The sequence below is a fragment of the Stenella coeruleoalba genome, assembly GCF_951394435.1.
Source record: "Stenella coeruleoalba genome assembly, chromosome: 16".
Classification (NCBI taxonomy): domain Eukaryota; kingdom Metazoa; phylum Chordata; class Mammalia; order Artiodactyla; family Delphinidae; genus Stenella; species Stenella coeruleoalba.
The window spans coordinates 73,895,923-73,910,427 of NC_137162.1; the positions used below are offsets into that span (position 1 = coordinate 73,895,923).

The 14,505-nt window shown below is 52.8% G+C and overlaps 1 protein-coding gene across 1 annotated transcript in view; it reads right to left on the minus strand.

Moving 5' to 3' along the window:
• Window positions 1-1,862: 1,862 nt before the first annotated feature.
• The window catches only part of RET (ret proto-oncogene), a 61,019-nt gene continuing 48,376 nt past the window's right edge, over window positions 1,863-14,505 (minus strand). The window contains 9 exon segments of the mRNA XM_079900231.1: window positions 1,863-3,846; window positions 3,849-3,962; window positions 5,289-5,436; window positions 7,146-7,245; window positions 8,301-8,438; window positions 9,973-10,043; window positions 12,274-12,396; window positions 12,480-12,694; window positions 13,750-13,857. Coding sequence (XP_079756357.1) covers window positions 3,812-3,846; window positions 3,849-3,962; window positions 5,289-5,436; window positions 7,146-7,245; window positions 8,301-8,438; window positions 9,973-10,043; window positions 12,274-12,396; window positions 12,480-12,694; window positions 13,750-13,857 — 1,052 coding nt within the window. The 3' untranslated portion in view covers window positions 1,863-3,811.

The window sequence follows — 14,505 nt, forward strand, 5'->3', positions numbered from 1 at the left end:
CCTGTGGTTTAGCACATACCAGAAACATCTGCAAAAATATCTTGCCATTTGACACAGCAATAAAAGCCTGAGTTGCACAGATTAATTAACCGGGATTTCTTTCAAGTGTTCACACACGTGCCTCTTTAACTCTGGGTGTGAAGCTTATTCTCCCAGCTGTCACCCAGTCACCCATCCAGCCTCAGCTGCAGGGACAGCAATGCGCCCCACATTGAAAAACTCTCTACATACAGGTTCTGGTTTCTCATGATCTCAGCCAAGAATCATTCACGTGAATCTCAGTTCCCTAAAGAGGTGGGAGACTCTACAAAGTTCTTTTTTCTTTTTTTGGCCGCATGGCATGGCGTGTTGGATCTTAATTCCCCAACCAGGGATCAAATCCGCGCTCCTTGCAGTGGAAGCTCAACGTTCTAACCACTGGACAGCCAGGGAAGTCCCTACAATGTTCGGAATGAGGCTACCAAGGTTGCTGCCGTGGAGAAGGGGCGGGGCGGGGCAGGCAGCGTCAGTGGAGGGTGTTTTCTGGATGTACAGGCCCACCCAGAGGGTAAGCACCACGTGCAAGTTCACGCTAAAGGGAAGGTGTGCCCTAACCGCTGCATGTGCCCTTGGGGCCCACTCTTACTACATCTTTTCCAGGGCCACGGAGATAAGGATTTCTTAGGCACTTTCTAGAACCACCCTAAATACCACCATCCAAATATCCTACATGTTAACATTTTCGAAGGAGGAGAGGAAACCATTTGCTCCTCTGCCTGGGAAAATGCTCTATTTATAGTGGGGGAAAGTATGCTTTCCCTTTGAATTTTCTCTTATGCGTTAAGTATTTGTCCAAGACCTGTTCTCAGACATTATATTCAAACTACATTTCCACCCAAATAAGCTGGCCTCATGCCATCCTTTGTGGAGGTTGGTGGAGAACATGCTTTTTCAGAAAAATAAACCACACACACACACACACACACTCCCCTAATGGAAGTTCTCTGCTCTTGAAAAAGGGGTTTTTAGTTATATTAGTATAAGCTTTTTTCAACATGGTTTCTAAACATTCAGAAGCAAAGGCTGTAGCAAATAACTGACCCTAGAAATTACGTTTATTTCCTGTCCCTGTGGTCCAGGTTGAAGGAGGAAACTGAGAACAGATGCAGGTGCTGAGGGCAGGAGCTGTGGCACCGCGGGCCTGGGGCAGCCCCTGGGTGATGTGGGCATGTGACTGTGTGTGCACATGTGCACCCAGGACGGGACACAGGCCCTCAGCACCCAATGCACAAGGCAACCACAAATCAGATTTATGCTGGTAACGACTCACGTTTCCCTATTGACCCACCTGCTCCTTGCCAGGTTTTTGAGGAGGAGCTCATACCATTCCTACACAGCCCGACAGGAAGACATAAACAGAAGCATTTAGTATTTTAAGTTTCACAGTGGTTCGGGTCAAAATTTTTCCTCTCATGGACCTTCGGTCACGTCTATGCATTTTACATTCTCTCCCACAACTGTCCAACTCCAGCTTCAAGAAATAAGCAGTCAGCAAATTGCTAGAGAATACCTGAACTCGACACTGGCTGCTGCTCTATTTTAGGAAGGAAACCTAAAGGAAGGAATTCCTTGAATAGCAGGATGAGCTGAGTTTTAACAATGACTATAAATGTGGCTGTTCGTGTACATATTATGCAAGACAAGTCAACAGTATCACCAAGAACCTCCCAGTCCTTCAATCAGTATCACTTCCCCGGTGGTCACCACAACAGATTCCCTTGTGACGCCTTACTCCTTACACTGAAACTTCAAAATCAGAAACCTGATGTTTCCAACCAGGAAGTTAAAAAGAGAAAAGAAGTTTACACATTTTAAGATACACGATTTTATTTACATAACTGAGATTATTTTCTTAGTCACCTTGATTACAAAAGCAAATTAACATGGTATGGTTTAATAACCTTTCATAAATAGATTTAACAAATTTTAATAATGGACAGATTGCTACTTAATACTCAGTAATGCTTAATAGTTAGTCATCTCTGCGTATATGCATATGAAAACTCTGTCTGATAGGGCTAATGAGTACTATAACTTAGGAATAGACAATTAGATTATGAGTCAAGGGTTAATTCCCCATCACTGGGTCAGCCAGTTAGACCTGGAGTTCTCACCCTGCCGAGGACAACCTGCTGCACCCACTCACACTGAGTAGGCATTCTTAATAACTTGAGAAAGTTTATCCCCACTTCTGCATTTAACAAGATTATCATTAGGCACAGCTGAAACCCCAAAGTTTACCACAACTAGATATTTGTAAAAGAACGTATCACACAGCGTGTCTGAACAACGGCCCAAACTAAAGCCGCAATGCATCTGCCGTAAGTGTTTCTCCAGCGCTCTTCCTGGGTGTGTGCACACACACGGGCATGCGCGCGCACACACACACACACACACACACACACACACACACACACACACGGCTCCTCCACATACTCATCCAAGCCTTCCTGGCCACAAAAATGCCATAATTTTACTGCTTTCGTGAAATGGTTATAAAATCCAGTATTTTAATGAGACGACATTAAGTCCTTTCACAGTGGTTTAAGTATGAAGCCCAGGCAGTGTTTTGGTAACTGACCCTCTCCTGCAAAGTGACAGCACTGGGACAGAAAGAAGAGCTGCCGGGACTTCCTGAAAGCCACCCGGCAGGATGGGAGGAGTGCTGAGTGTCTGTGACCACAAACAGGCAGTGAAGAATGACAAGAAGCTTACGAGTCACGGTCAGAACCTAAAAAACAAAATGTCTTCCCATAGCAGCATTATGTTACAAACACAGGAAGAGTGGACACATGTACCTTTTCACACAAGCTCTATAAGAGCCAAAACACTGTCTTTTCCATCAGAATCGTAATCAGAGGTGTCACTGTCGATGCTACTTCTAACCTAACTAGCTGAACTGTCCCTTTGAAACTGGGCACAAGTTCCACCCCACTAATGTGTGAGATGAGCCTCCGCCACTTTTCAGCGCTGGACGGGGGGACGCTGAAGGCTGTGGGGTGCAGGGATTCACCGCAAGTCTCTGCGGTCAGCAGTCCTTGGACATGAGGCCACTCCACTCAACGGCCCCACTCCTCCACACACTTCTCGTCAGGGGGTTAGTGATTACTCAGCGATGGGAACAACTGTGTCCTGGGAGCCCTCTCCCCTCACACCACCTACCTACACAGCAAATGCGGCATCATGTCTCTCCACTGTGCTAAATCTAAGAATCATTTTAATCATGATAAAAATCAAACGTCTCCCTAAGAAAAGGTTCCATGATTTAAAAAAAAAAACATTCTCAGGATCTCGAAGGCTGAGCCGAGGCCTGTCCCGAGGTCCCCTCTCCCGCTCCAGCCCTGGCTGGGCTTTGACAACCCTACGAGGCCTGGCCGGGCTCTCATCCTGAACAAGGACAGGTCGTCTGGGCCAGTTTTTTTTTCCTGCTGCCTTTTTGGTGTGTGTGCTTCATGTTTAAATCGTGTGGCCTCGTTTGGCGGCAACCGGAAAAATCAAACAGTTCGGAGAGTGCGTGAGGGACCCACATGTGTGAGCACGGAGTATGCGGCGCTCACTGCTGAACCCAGACCAGCGCTGGGTGCTGCCGTGGACTGAAGAGGAAGGGACACCTACATGCTGGACTCAGAACACTGGTCCAGAGCGCTACGTCTGCTGGGAGGGAAAATCACCAGCCAGTGTGAAATGTGCAAGGAGGGGCCAGCAGACTTTCTGTTCTCGGTATGTTTCTTCCCCTGTGAGTCCATTACCTTTCACAAAGAACTGTTAACTATCAAACGTGTCCATTAATTGTGCCGCGGAGGGTGAAACCATCCAGTTAGCATATACACTATCATTTGCATATCTTGGACACCCAGTGTTGGTGCCATCGGCTCTCGTGAGTGGTACAGGACTCTCTTCAGGCCAGTTCGGGTCTGACATGCCTAAAAATGAAAACAGATCATTTGTTCTGCACTGAAGAACCCAAACTCCACGTGCAGACAGTAAGGCCTTGGCAAAACTCCCTTTGAGGTTCAAACCAAACTTCTGGTTTCTGGGCCAACTGCCTGCAGAGTTTCGTGCTCCAGGTTTCCAAAACATGGGTAACATCTGGGCGGAAACATCACGTGCTCTCTGGTAACTGCAGCTTACCAGAAACTACCAATTTGGACTTTTATAAGCTTCAGACTCTCAAATCTGATAAATACTTGTTGACCTGTTTAACTCTTTTTCTAAGGCAGCATAAGGCATCAGCACCTTGCTGTACTACATGGCTTACTGCAGCAGGAAACTTTCTATAAAAAGTTTTCTAACGTAAAGGAGCCTATTTGTCTTCCATCCCAGCCTACCACGGAGGAGAATCTTCCAAACCAAGGGTGCACGCAGGCGAGCCCCACAGCGTCGACAGGACAAATGGCAAGTAGCACTAGCCAGTAAGGAATCAGTGACCCAGGAGGCATGCAAAAGGAACAATCTCGGCAGAAAAATGCCTGAAACTCCCAAGATTTCAAAACAATCCATGATGAAGTTAGGAAACAGGAAAAAATTTCAAGTACTGAATCGAAGACAAAAGAAGGAGTTTTGGCAAGAACCATATTTACTGTCCATTGCAAGACCACAGCACCACAGACTACGTTCTTTCAAAAAGCATTTTGCTCCAGCTTTTTGCACTGACTTCATAAGTGACAACTGTCATGACAGCTTGTAACGCAAAGGATGTGAAAACAGCAGTCTGCGTGTGTCCTCCCATTCCCCTCCCCCCGCCATTGTGGTCTCCAGCACCAGGTGGCCTCCAAGAGCTGCCTTCCACCCAGGCAGGGTCTGGGGGAGCGGCCACTGGCTGTGCTCTTAGTGCAGGCAGAGTGGTGCTGGCTCCTCCTTTCTAATTAAATGCCTCCCCGGATCAGGTAAATTTATCCCAGTAGTTAAATTAGAAGTACTATGACTTGATACCCACCCAGGAAATGACTTAGTCATCATTTTCTCAATATCCCCTGAGAGTTCTGCCCTGCTCTCTTTCTTCTCTATTGTCCTAAGTTGCTGGGCAGTGTGGTAATTACACATATTTTCACATCCTTTTAAAAAAACATAATAGTAAAAATGCCTGAATGTAAACGGATGCAAAGTCAGACATTTACAAACAAAAAGGTTCAGAGCAGACTTTGGCTTCATTCAGACCAGAAACACTCTTAAAAAGCATTACAGAGAGTAAGGACAGTGCAGAGAGGAACAACGTGGCTAGAATCTAGTAAATGCATGTGAAATTCTACCATAGAGTTTGTTTTCAATCCACGTGGAGGGGAGGGTTCGAGGGAGGGGAGCGTTATTACAGTCCACCAGGGGCATCTCCTCCTCCGACAGGCCGTCGTCGTACAGCAGGGAATCAGATGGGGTGGACGCAGCCAGGTCCAAGTAGTCCTGGAAGGGAGAGAGGGCTGGTCACCCCGGCGCAGGCCACTACTGGACACGCCCGCCACTCCCTGCCCAAGAGCAGAAGCCCCGGCAGAGTCCCACCCCATGCCTACTGGCCTCTTGTGAGACCGGAGCCCCTCGCCAGGGTGCCAGCACTGAGCTCCTCCAGCCCCTGCCTCGCCTGGCCCTGCTCCATGGTCCTCATCGCTCCCCCTTCGAAAATCACCTCCTTGGGGGCACAAATGTGCTCCCTCACTGTCCTCGTTCTCTCTCTGCAGCACTGGGGCACCAGGTCCAGCACTGGAGAATCAGCCTGTTTACAAAACCCAAGGCTCTGAGAGAGCTCGCTGCAGTCCCATGACTCATTGCAGGAATGCCAAGGAGCACTCTCTAGCTTCCCTCCAAGCATCTCGAACATCATGTCAGGACTCAGAAATCTGAGGCACTGATGTGGGTTTTGCAGAGGACACTGCTATAGATAGGCTTCAGCTCCCAAGCATGACGATTCTTGAATACCTGCTATTTCCACTTCCCTGGTTAAACGTGTGAAGAATGGTTCCAGCGTTTTGCTGGCTGGTTCTCGGCACTGTTCTAGGAAGGCCATCTCTTGGCATCAGCTATCGCCTTTGTTTGGGACAACCCTGCACTCACAGGGTTCACCCAAACAGTACACTGATGCTCTGATGCTGAGTTTTATTACAAGTGGCCGAGTCCATGCATCTTGCTCTGAAGAACTAACTTTTAGTAAATGTGTCAATGGAAGGACAAAACCACGATGGCAAGGTCTGTGCCTGTTTTGTTTACTTGCGTGCCCAGCATCTAACACAGAACATGGGAGTCAGCGATTGCTTAATCAATGTTAGTGGAAACTTTGTTGACTTCCTCAGTCACCTGGAGTTGTAAATTTGGAGGCACACGGATATGACTGTTTGGCCCACGCAGAGGTTTTGGAAATGTAAATGAGTTCCTATTAAAAACTGGGAAACAGGGCTTTCCTGGTGGCGCAGTGGTTGAGAGTCCGCCTGCCGATGCAGGGGACATGGGTTCGTGCCCCGGTCCGGGAAGATCCCACATGCCGCGGAGCGGCTGGGCCCGTGAGCCACGGCCGCTGAGCCTGCGCGTCCGGAGCCTGTGCTCCTCAACGGGAGAGGCCACAACAGTGAGAGGCCCGCATACCGCAAACAAACAAACAAACAAAAAAACTGGGAAACAAAATAAATATCCCTTAAAATTCAGAAGACCCGGCATGCCGGCACTCATGTTCATACAGGTTACAAGTGTCCACAGTGAGGGGCCTTTCAGGGGCAGCTGGTGGGCTCCTGTCTGTCACAGTCTCTGCTGGTCTCTAGTCACTTCCCACCCCCAGCCGGGCCCCTGACAGCATATGAATTTAGGACACAGTCATTTCAACTCTACTTCCTCATGTTCTGTTATTGAAAACGATTCTGTTTGGCTTTGGAATATTTTCCTCCCACCCCTATCTGTGGAGGGCTCTTCCTAAGGGTCAAGGTAAAAATCTTGGTTTCTTCCTGATTTAAAAGAAGCCCAAAAGGCCTGGATTAAGGACAAGGGTTCAGTCGCTGGCTCCCCCTGGGGGCAGCACGACCAACTCCCTCCAGGCAGCCTCACTCTGCGTTCTGCGCTGGGAACTCCACTGACCGGAGGGCAGGAGGCCCGCGGGAAGCTGGCACCAGGAATCGTCTCGGGGTACTTACTCTGCTCTTAACCATCATCTTATCCAGGTCTTTGCTGATGTCAGCGAACACTGGCCTCTTGTCTGGCTCCTCCTTCCAGCACTGCAGCATCAGACTGTACCTGATGGGACACACAGGTGGGCGGTGACGATCCAGCAAGGACTGCCCGGTCATAGCCACCAAACTCAGTACGGTGCCCTGGGCCCCGCGGGCTCTGTTCCTGAACCTCAAAGCTGTTTTTGTGTCACTGACATCCTTCTCTGAGGTGGGTCAGAGTTTGAAGGGTCAGCAGGGGCTCACAGCGTCTGGTGCTATGATGGCTAAGGCAGAAATGCTGGTCGTTAAAACTCTTATGAAGGACGAACCGGGTATGAACACAAACACCTGCCAATCACACTCTGACTTGTACCTTCCTCCCTCCCCTGGGGCCCTGGCCTCGTTGCAGGGCTTCCAGAGCTACTGTGTGGGTGTGCGCTGGGCCCCTGCCTGCCAGCCCAGGCCGTCCAGGGAGGTGGCACCTACTCACCCTTGCGCTCCCCCATCTAGCCTCGAGCCAAGCACGTGGCAGGCACATGACAGACTTTATAGAATGAATGGACCAGTGTCTCTCTGCCTGATGACCCCTTCTCATGTGTTCTCAACCTGTCCTCTGAGAATCGTCTGATGGAACCACCATCAGATGAGAAGATTCCGGTGCCCTAGGGCTAGAGTCCAGGCTCCCCCTGCCCACTCCTTGCCTCCCTTTGTGCCGCCACTTGTGTGCTCCCCTATATGTGCCCTTGGGGCCATTCTGAATTACCCACCCCTCTCCAAGCATCCTGGGACAGGTCTCTGGCTTCTGGCTCAAGCTGATCCCTCGGTCTGAAGCACCCTCTCATCCTTCCACCACCTTTCCCCAGGTCCTGCTCCCCCCCCCACCCCTGTAAGTCCCTCCAGGAGGCCGACCCAGCCCCCAGTGGAGTCAAGGGTCCCCAGCATCTGCCGTCACACCCAAGGGTGGTTCTCTGACTTCTGCCCCGTCATGCCCCGCCTGTCACTACCCGCCACTGAGCTCGCCCTGGGCTGGCACCCAGGGCTGCCCAGGAGCGGGAAGGAATGAGTGCATGTGTCTCATCCCCAGCAAAGTCCAGTGTGTCTGTGTCTGAGGAAGGCTGGGCCGGAGCAAAGCCTGCTCACATCTCCTCGCTGCAGTTGTCTGGCCTCTCCATCCGGTAGCCTGTCTTCAGAAGGTTGAAGAGCCGCTCTGGAGGAATCCCAGGGTAGGGGTTGCCCCCCAGGGTCACAATCTCCCACAGCAGGACACCGAAGGACCACCTGCAGGGAAGAAGAGGACCAGTGAGTGGTTGCACTGGGTCTGCAGTGCCCTCTGCGCACCAGACACTCATCCTCCCCAGCAGCGTCTGACCCCGAGTCCTCAGTACAGAGAGCGGCCCAAGTGCTCACAGCTTCAGCCTGTGCTGACCTAACAGATGGGGTGGGGAATAGAGGTGGGGATGAGCCATCTGCCTGTCCTGCCCCCACCCCTGCCAAGCCGCTGCCCAAGCTCAGCCCCCTCACCCAAAAGGGCACACGGCTGGCCCCTGAGGTGATGCTCTGAAGCATCAGAGATGGCACAGGGCAGCCAAGCAAGCACGTCAAAACGTAGGCGGGACCTAGGCCACAGGGCAGAGGGCTCCCTGCACAGTTCCTTCACCTTTTCTTGTGCTTGCAAATTTTAGTAAGATCTTAGAAGAAAAAAAAGCACTGCTATAGAAAACATACTTAACTGTGAGAGAAAATTTACTGTGAAGTGGGGACAAAATCATATCACAAAACAGTATTATCACACAAGCCCACTTACAGTAACAAAAAGCATATACCTGCACGCCACAGAAAACTCTAGGCCATGCCTGCGAGGGCCAGCAGTAGTTACTTAGGGGTGGTGGGATCCTAGTGGCTTTTAGTCTCTTCATTTTGCTTTCCCATGCATTTCTAATTTTCTTACGGTCAACTTTGTAATCAGAACACAGTTGTTAAAACTGTCTAAGAACTGCCTTTTCACAGCCCACATTATTCAAAATATGCAAGCCTGTTCAGAGCGGACTTGGAAACAAGTCTGTTGTATTTTTGAAAACTATCAAAAATGTAATTGGGGGCTTTCCTGGTGGTGCAGTGGTTGAGAGTCCACCTGCCGCTGCAGGGGACACGGGTTCGTGCCCCAGTCCGGGAAGATCCCACATGCCGCGGAGCGGCTAGGCCCGTGAGCCATGGCCGCTGAGCCTGCGTGTCCGGAGCCTGTGCTCCGCAACAGGAGAGGCCACGACAGTGAGAGGCCCGCGTACAGCAAAAAAAAAAAAAAAAAAAAAAAAAAAAAAAAATGTAATTGGACCTGGAAGACTGAGTTTTGGTCCCCAACTTGGAGTAGTTTGGGGCACCTGCCTAGAAACTCACTCAAGACCACCCCTGTCTATGGGTGGAGACCAGTCCCCAGGGACCTGCTTGAGCCCAGCCTGTGCTCAGGCCCACAGGAGGGGAACTGTTTGGCTAAGCCTGTGTGTCAGAGACACCCAGAGAGGAGAGGGGAGGGGAGAGGGAGGGAGGCGAGGGGGTCTGCAGCTACGGCTCACACCCTTACACTCCACCCTTACACTCTGAAAGAAGCAGCTTTCAGAATTACTGCCTGGGCCCTCACCAATTGCTGAGGGAATACACAAAGCCCCGGCAGCTTGGAGGGTTTACTCTGGATGGTTGGCATGAGCTGACAGACGCTCAGGGCCAGCACTGTTCCCCAGTGGAGGTGCTGAGACAGGCAGCATGGCCCTATACACATGTAACCTCCCCCGCTCCCGGGACGGCAACACCCACTCACACGTCACTCTGGGTGGTGTAGATGTGATCGAAGAGGGACTCAATGGCCATCCACTTGACTGGGATCCGACCCTAAAGAGGATGTGAAAGCGAGGCATTAACGTAGCTCTGACATCCTGGGAACTGGCGGCGGGTGGGGGGAAGGGGGGCCACGTCCCAGGCTCTTCCAGCTCTGAGGGGATGCTGAGTAATGACACCAGAGTGTTCCTGGGTACAGTATTGGCGCCTCGCAGGGGCCGGAGCCCCAGCCTGGCCCTCCCAGGCTTGGCCGAGACATCAGAGGGAGTCAGCTGGCCTGCCCACATCTACGCAACGTGTGCCTGTCACGCACCACAGCCCTGTTGAGAAGAAACCCAAGAAGTTGATATTGAGCACAAGCCAGGTCCCCCTATGGCCGCTTCCCTGGCTGCTGCCGCCCAGTGGGTGGGCCAGGAATACCATGCAGCGACGTCTCCCTTGATTTCTGAGGGTGAACGAGTTTGGGAAACTGACATCCAGCATTTTCCATCTTGGGGACTTCAGATGCAAACAAACACACTAAAGGCTCTTCTGAGAAGCTCTGAGGGAAGAAATCAGTGTGTGTGCCTTCGGGCTGGTTTTTACCTCTTATTTTATCCCAGGGCCCTTTCAGCATCCTCTGAAACAGTGCCCCCTACCACAGAGGTGCTGGGGTCAGACCTAACAAATCCTTTCTAATGCAACTCGAGAAATAGCTTTTCAGTACAAATAGGTCAGCCTTAAGGCAGAAATCAATTTTTTTTTAAAAGGCATGCATTAGACTTCAATGCAACGTTTACTATAATTCTTTTTTAAAAAAGTATTCTTGGGCTTTCCTGGTGGTGCAGTGGTTAGGAATCCGCCTCCCAATGCAGGGGACATTGAGCCTGGTCCGGGAAGATCCCACATGCCGCAGTGCAATGAAGCCTGTGCGCCACAACTACTGAGCCTGCACTCTAGAGCCCGCGAGCCACAGCTACTGAGCCCACGCACCTAGAGCCCATGCTCCGCAAAAAGAGAAGCCACTGCAATGAGAAGCCCACGGGCTGCGATGAAGAGTAGTCCCCACTCGCCGCAAATAGAGAAAGCCCGCACACAGCAACGAAAACCCAGCACAGCCAAAAATAAAAATTAAATAAATTAAAAAAAATTTTCTTTAGGATTTATATCCTTAATGAAGTGTGACTGTTTCGGGGAGGGGGTGTGTGTTCCTAACAACGCTGCCTACAGCCTGTGCTCTTGGGGGACGTGCTTGGCCACATTGTGCTTCTTGCTTCATGACACGGGGCCTTCCTGAGAACCTATGTGTCAACAGGAAAGCTCTGTCCACCGCCCTCCACAGGGCAGGGAGCAGCCCCTCTCCACTTCCCCTTCAGCACTTCTGAGATGTGCTGTCACAACAGACACCCCAGAAGAAATTAAACATCACCCTCACAGCCCCTGGCAACACCAGGTCTTCTCCTGACCCTCAGAGCAAAGCTGAGGTGTATGCCGTCACTTTTTGTGTTTTTCTTTTTGAGCAGCATATGTTCTGAATGCCAGGCTAGCTGTGTGTCTTGAAGGTACCCGTGAGCTGGCCCTGTCCAGTCTTTGTCACAGGGAGGCTGCAAGAGAGGGGCTGAGAGGGCAACAGAACTAGAGGGTCAAGACCAATGCCACAGAAAACTGGACCGCGCCAGGGAACCAGATTTCCCGAGAAGGGGCCCTGCCCACCTGTTTCAGTGACTCGGAAAAAGCTTCTGAAATCCCTACATTGTGACTCCAGACCCTGTCTCCAGGGCCTCCTGGCGCATCTTCCAAACTCTCTTAGGCCCTCGTCCCAGGAGAGGCCTAAGGAGAATCCCCACCTGTAAAGCGATTCATTCCCTTCTGCAAGGAATGAATAGCAAGCTTGGGTTTATTTCATTTCTCTCCTCTAAGCAAAGGACTAAAGGAAACAGTGACCTTCGCCCTGTAGGATCAAGAGGAACAACTGCAGAGAAGAAGGTTGTTATTTCTGCAGTGTTAGGCGACCTTCAAAAAGGACAGTGATCAAAAGCGAGAGAAGCTGCAGGGTCCCCACTACCCAGTGGGCAGCTCTGCAAGACCACGGGTGGCCCTGAGGAAGAGAAGAAAACAGACTTGGGGCTGAGTCCTGAGCTGGGTCTCTGGGGACCCAGGACTGGGGAAGGGTTTAGGGATGAGGGCTGGAAATTTATACTCTAAAAACCTGCTTTATCTTCTCCAGATAAAAATCTTGCCCCTGCCCTGTGGGTACCCTGACGGTCGCCCACACACCCAGCCCGGGAGCCCCAGGACCCTGTACCTTGCTCCTCTTCACGTAGGAATCCTCTTCATAAACATCTCGGGACAGACCAAAATCCGAGATCTTCATCCTGCGCCCCTCGGCTACTAGGACGTTTCTGGCTGCCAAGTCCCGATGGACGAGCTGCAAGGGAGACAACGGCAGGGACCCCTGACACCCGGGCCCATGGCAGGCGGAGGGGAGGGCAGGGCTGGGACGGCACACACCTTCATCTCGGCCAGGTACTGCATCCCCCGCGAGATCTGCCAGGCGAAGGAGATGAGGTCGCCCATGGTCAGGGCCCGCTCCTCCGGGTTGTCCAGGTAGCTGGAGTTGCGGCTGTCTCTGCTGCCCACGTAGCCGGGCCCCGCCTTGCGGCTCTCTCGGAGGAAGCCCCGCAGGGAGCCGTACTTGGCATACTCCACAATGAGGAGCAGCGGCCCTGGGGGCAGAGGGGGCTGTGGGCTGGCTGCCTGCAGTGCCCCGGGCAGGCGAAGTCAGGCCAGCTCTGGGCAACTGCTTCCCAGAGCACAGGTCAGGCCGTAGGGCCCCTGGGCAGGCTCTGCACCCGGGTAGACAGACCCAGCCCTGCTCTGGGGGGCAAGTGCCTGTGTTCTGGCAGCCTGAGGACTTAAGCCCCAGCTCACTCTCACATCACTGGCTCTCCGCCTTGCGGGGGCCATGCCAAAGCCAGCTGCCTGGGTGGTCGAGCGTGACCTCTTCCCTGGGTGCCCCAGGCAGCCGGTCACTACATTCAGGACTGTCCTGGGAGGCACCCCCTGCTGCTAGGATGTCAGGTCTTTCTGTATCCTCGGTCCTGCCACAGCATGGCCTGGGGATGGCTGACAGAGGCAGGGTCTGGATCTGCCCGTGGCCACCTGCTCCCTGCTCCTGTCTGCTCTCAGCAGTTCTGGGCTGCAGTCCTGCCCGAGGCCCAGCCCTGAGTTCTGCTGGCTCTGACCAGTGTCCCTGCTGCCCTCTCCCTGTCAGCCCCATCTCCCTCACACCCCAAACACACACACACACGCACACACGCACACACGCACACAGTGGGAGGTCCCTTGGGTGGTACAGCAGGTTTGGAAAACCAGCAGAGCAGGATGCTTTTGGAGGGCTGGGGTTGGGGTCACCCGGAGCTTATGGCATGTCTGGTTCCCCGTGCCCAGGAGGCAGTGCTCATTTCTGGAGCTCCCTGCCTTGGGGGCTCTGCCTGGAGCAGGGTGCTGACAACCAGGATGTCCCCAGAGACCTCATGGCAGCCCTGCAGGCCGAGGGAACACACTGCGGGGAAGGCCTCACACAAGCACTCCTGCTGCACCCCTTCCGGCCCTCTCACTGACATGCACGCTCCAGGCAGGAGCCAGAGCCCCTGCTTCCGGGAGAAGAGAGAACCGGCGCCCAAGGAGGAAAGGATGGGGAAGGGGAAGGAGGCAGAATGGAGCGGCCCAGAGCCCCCTGGCCTGCGCCTGGTGGCTGCTCGTCCCTGGCTGGCCTTACCGTCCTGGCTGCAGGCCCCGTATAGCTTGATGACTTGCGGGTGGCTGACCTGCGTCAGGAGGTTGAACTCTGACAGCAGGTCCCGCAGCTCGCTCGCCGAGGCGTTCTCTGAAATGCACATAAACACAGCAGGTTGCAAAGCAGTCCCTTCTGTTAGCCCCTTCTGCAGCCCTGCTGGGTCACGGCACCCACAGCGCGGGGGTGGGGGGCGGTCTGCACAGACCCATTATCCCCTTCAGAGACATCCTACCCAGGTTCAGACGAGGCCTGCAAGGGTCCCACTGCTTGGAGCTACTCTCAGCCCGTGGGAGGGCCAACAGCAGCCTCGTGTGCCTCCGGGGAGTAAGAACCCGAGAAGCACACTTCCACACGAGCAGATCTTTCCATGGAAAGCCTCCCAGGGCTGGGCTGTATGCACAAATGGCATTATTTCCCTGCAATCACCATCTTTCAAAGACAGTGGTGCACAGAGACCCCCTCGTTAACCCTTCTGGGAAAGTAAAGGGACTCCCTGTTGTCCCCAAACACCTGCTGACCAAGCGCTCAACAGTGGCGGGTGAGGCCCTGCAGAAAGGTGAAGACCGCCAGACATCACAGAAGCCCTCCAGCCACGCTGAGCACGCGTGTCCCAAGGGTGGACAGAGCATGCTCGGGCTCCCACCAGAAGCTTGGGTGTGGAGGTATTCTGAGACCCAGTTCTCCTGGGTTGGTGGCCCCACAGCCCAGTGCCCAGCTGTGTCACCTCCTCTGGGTGCA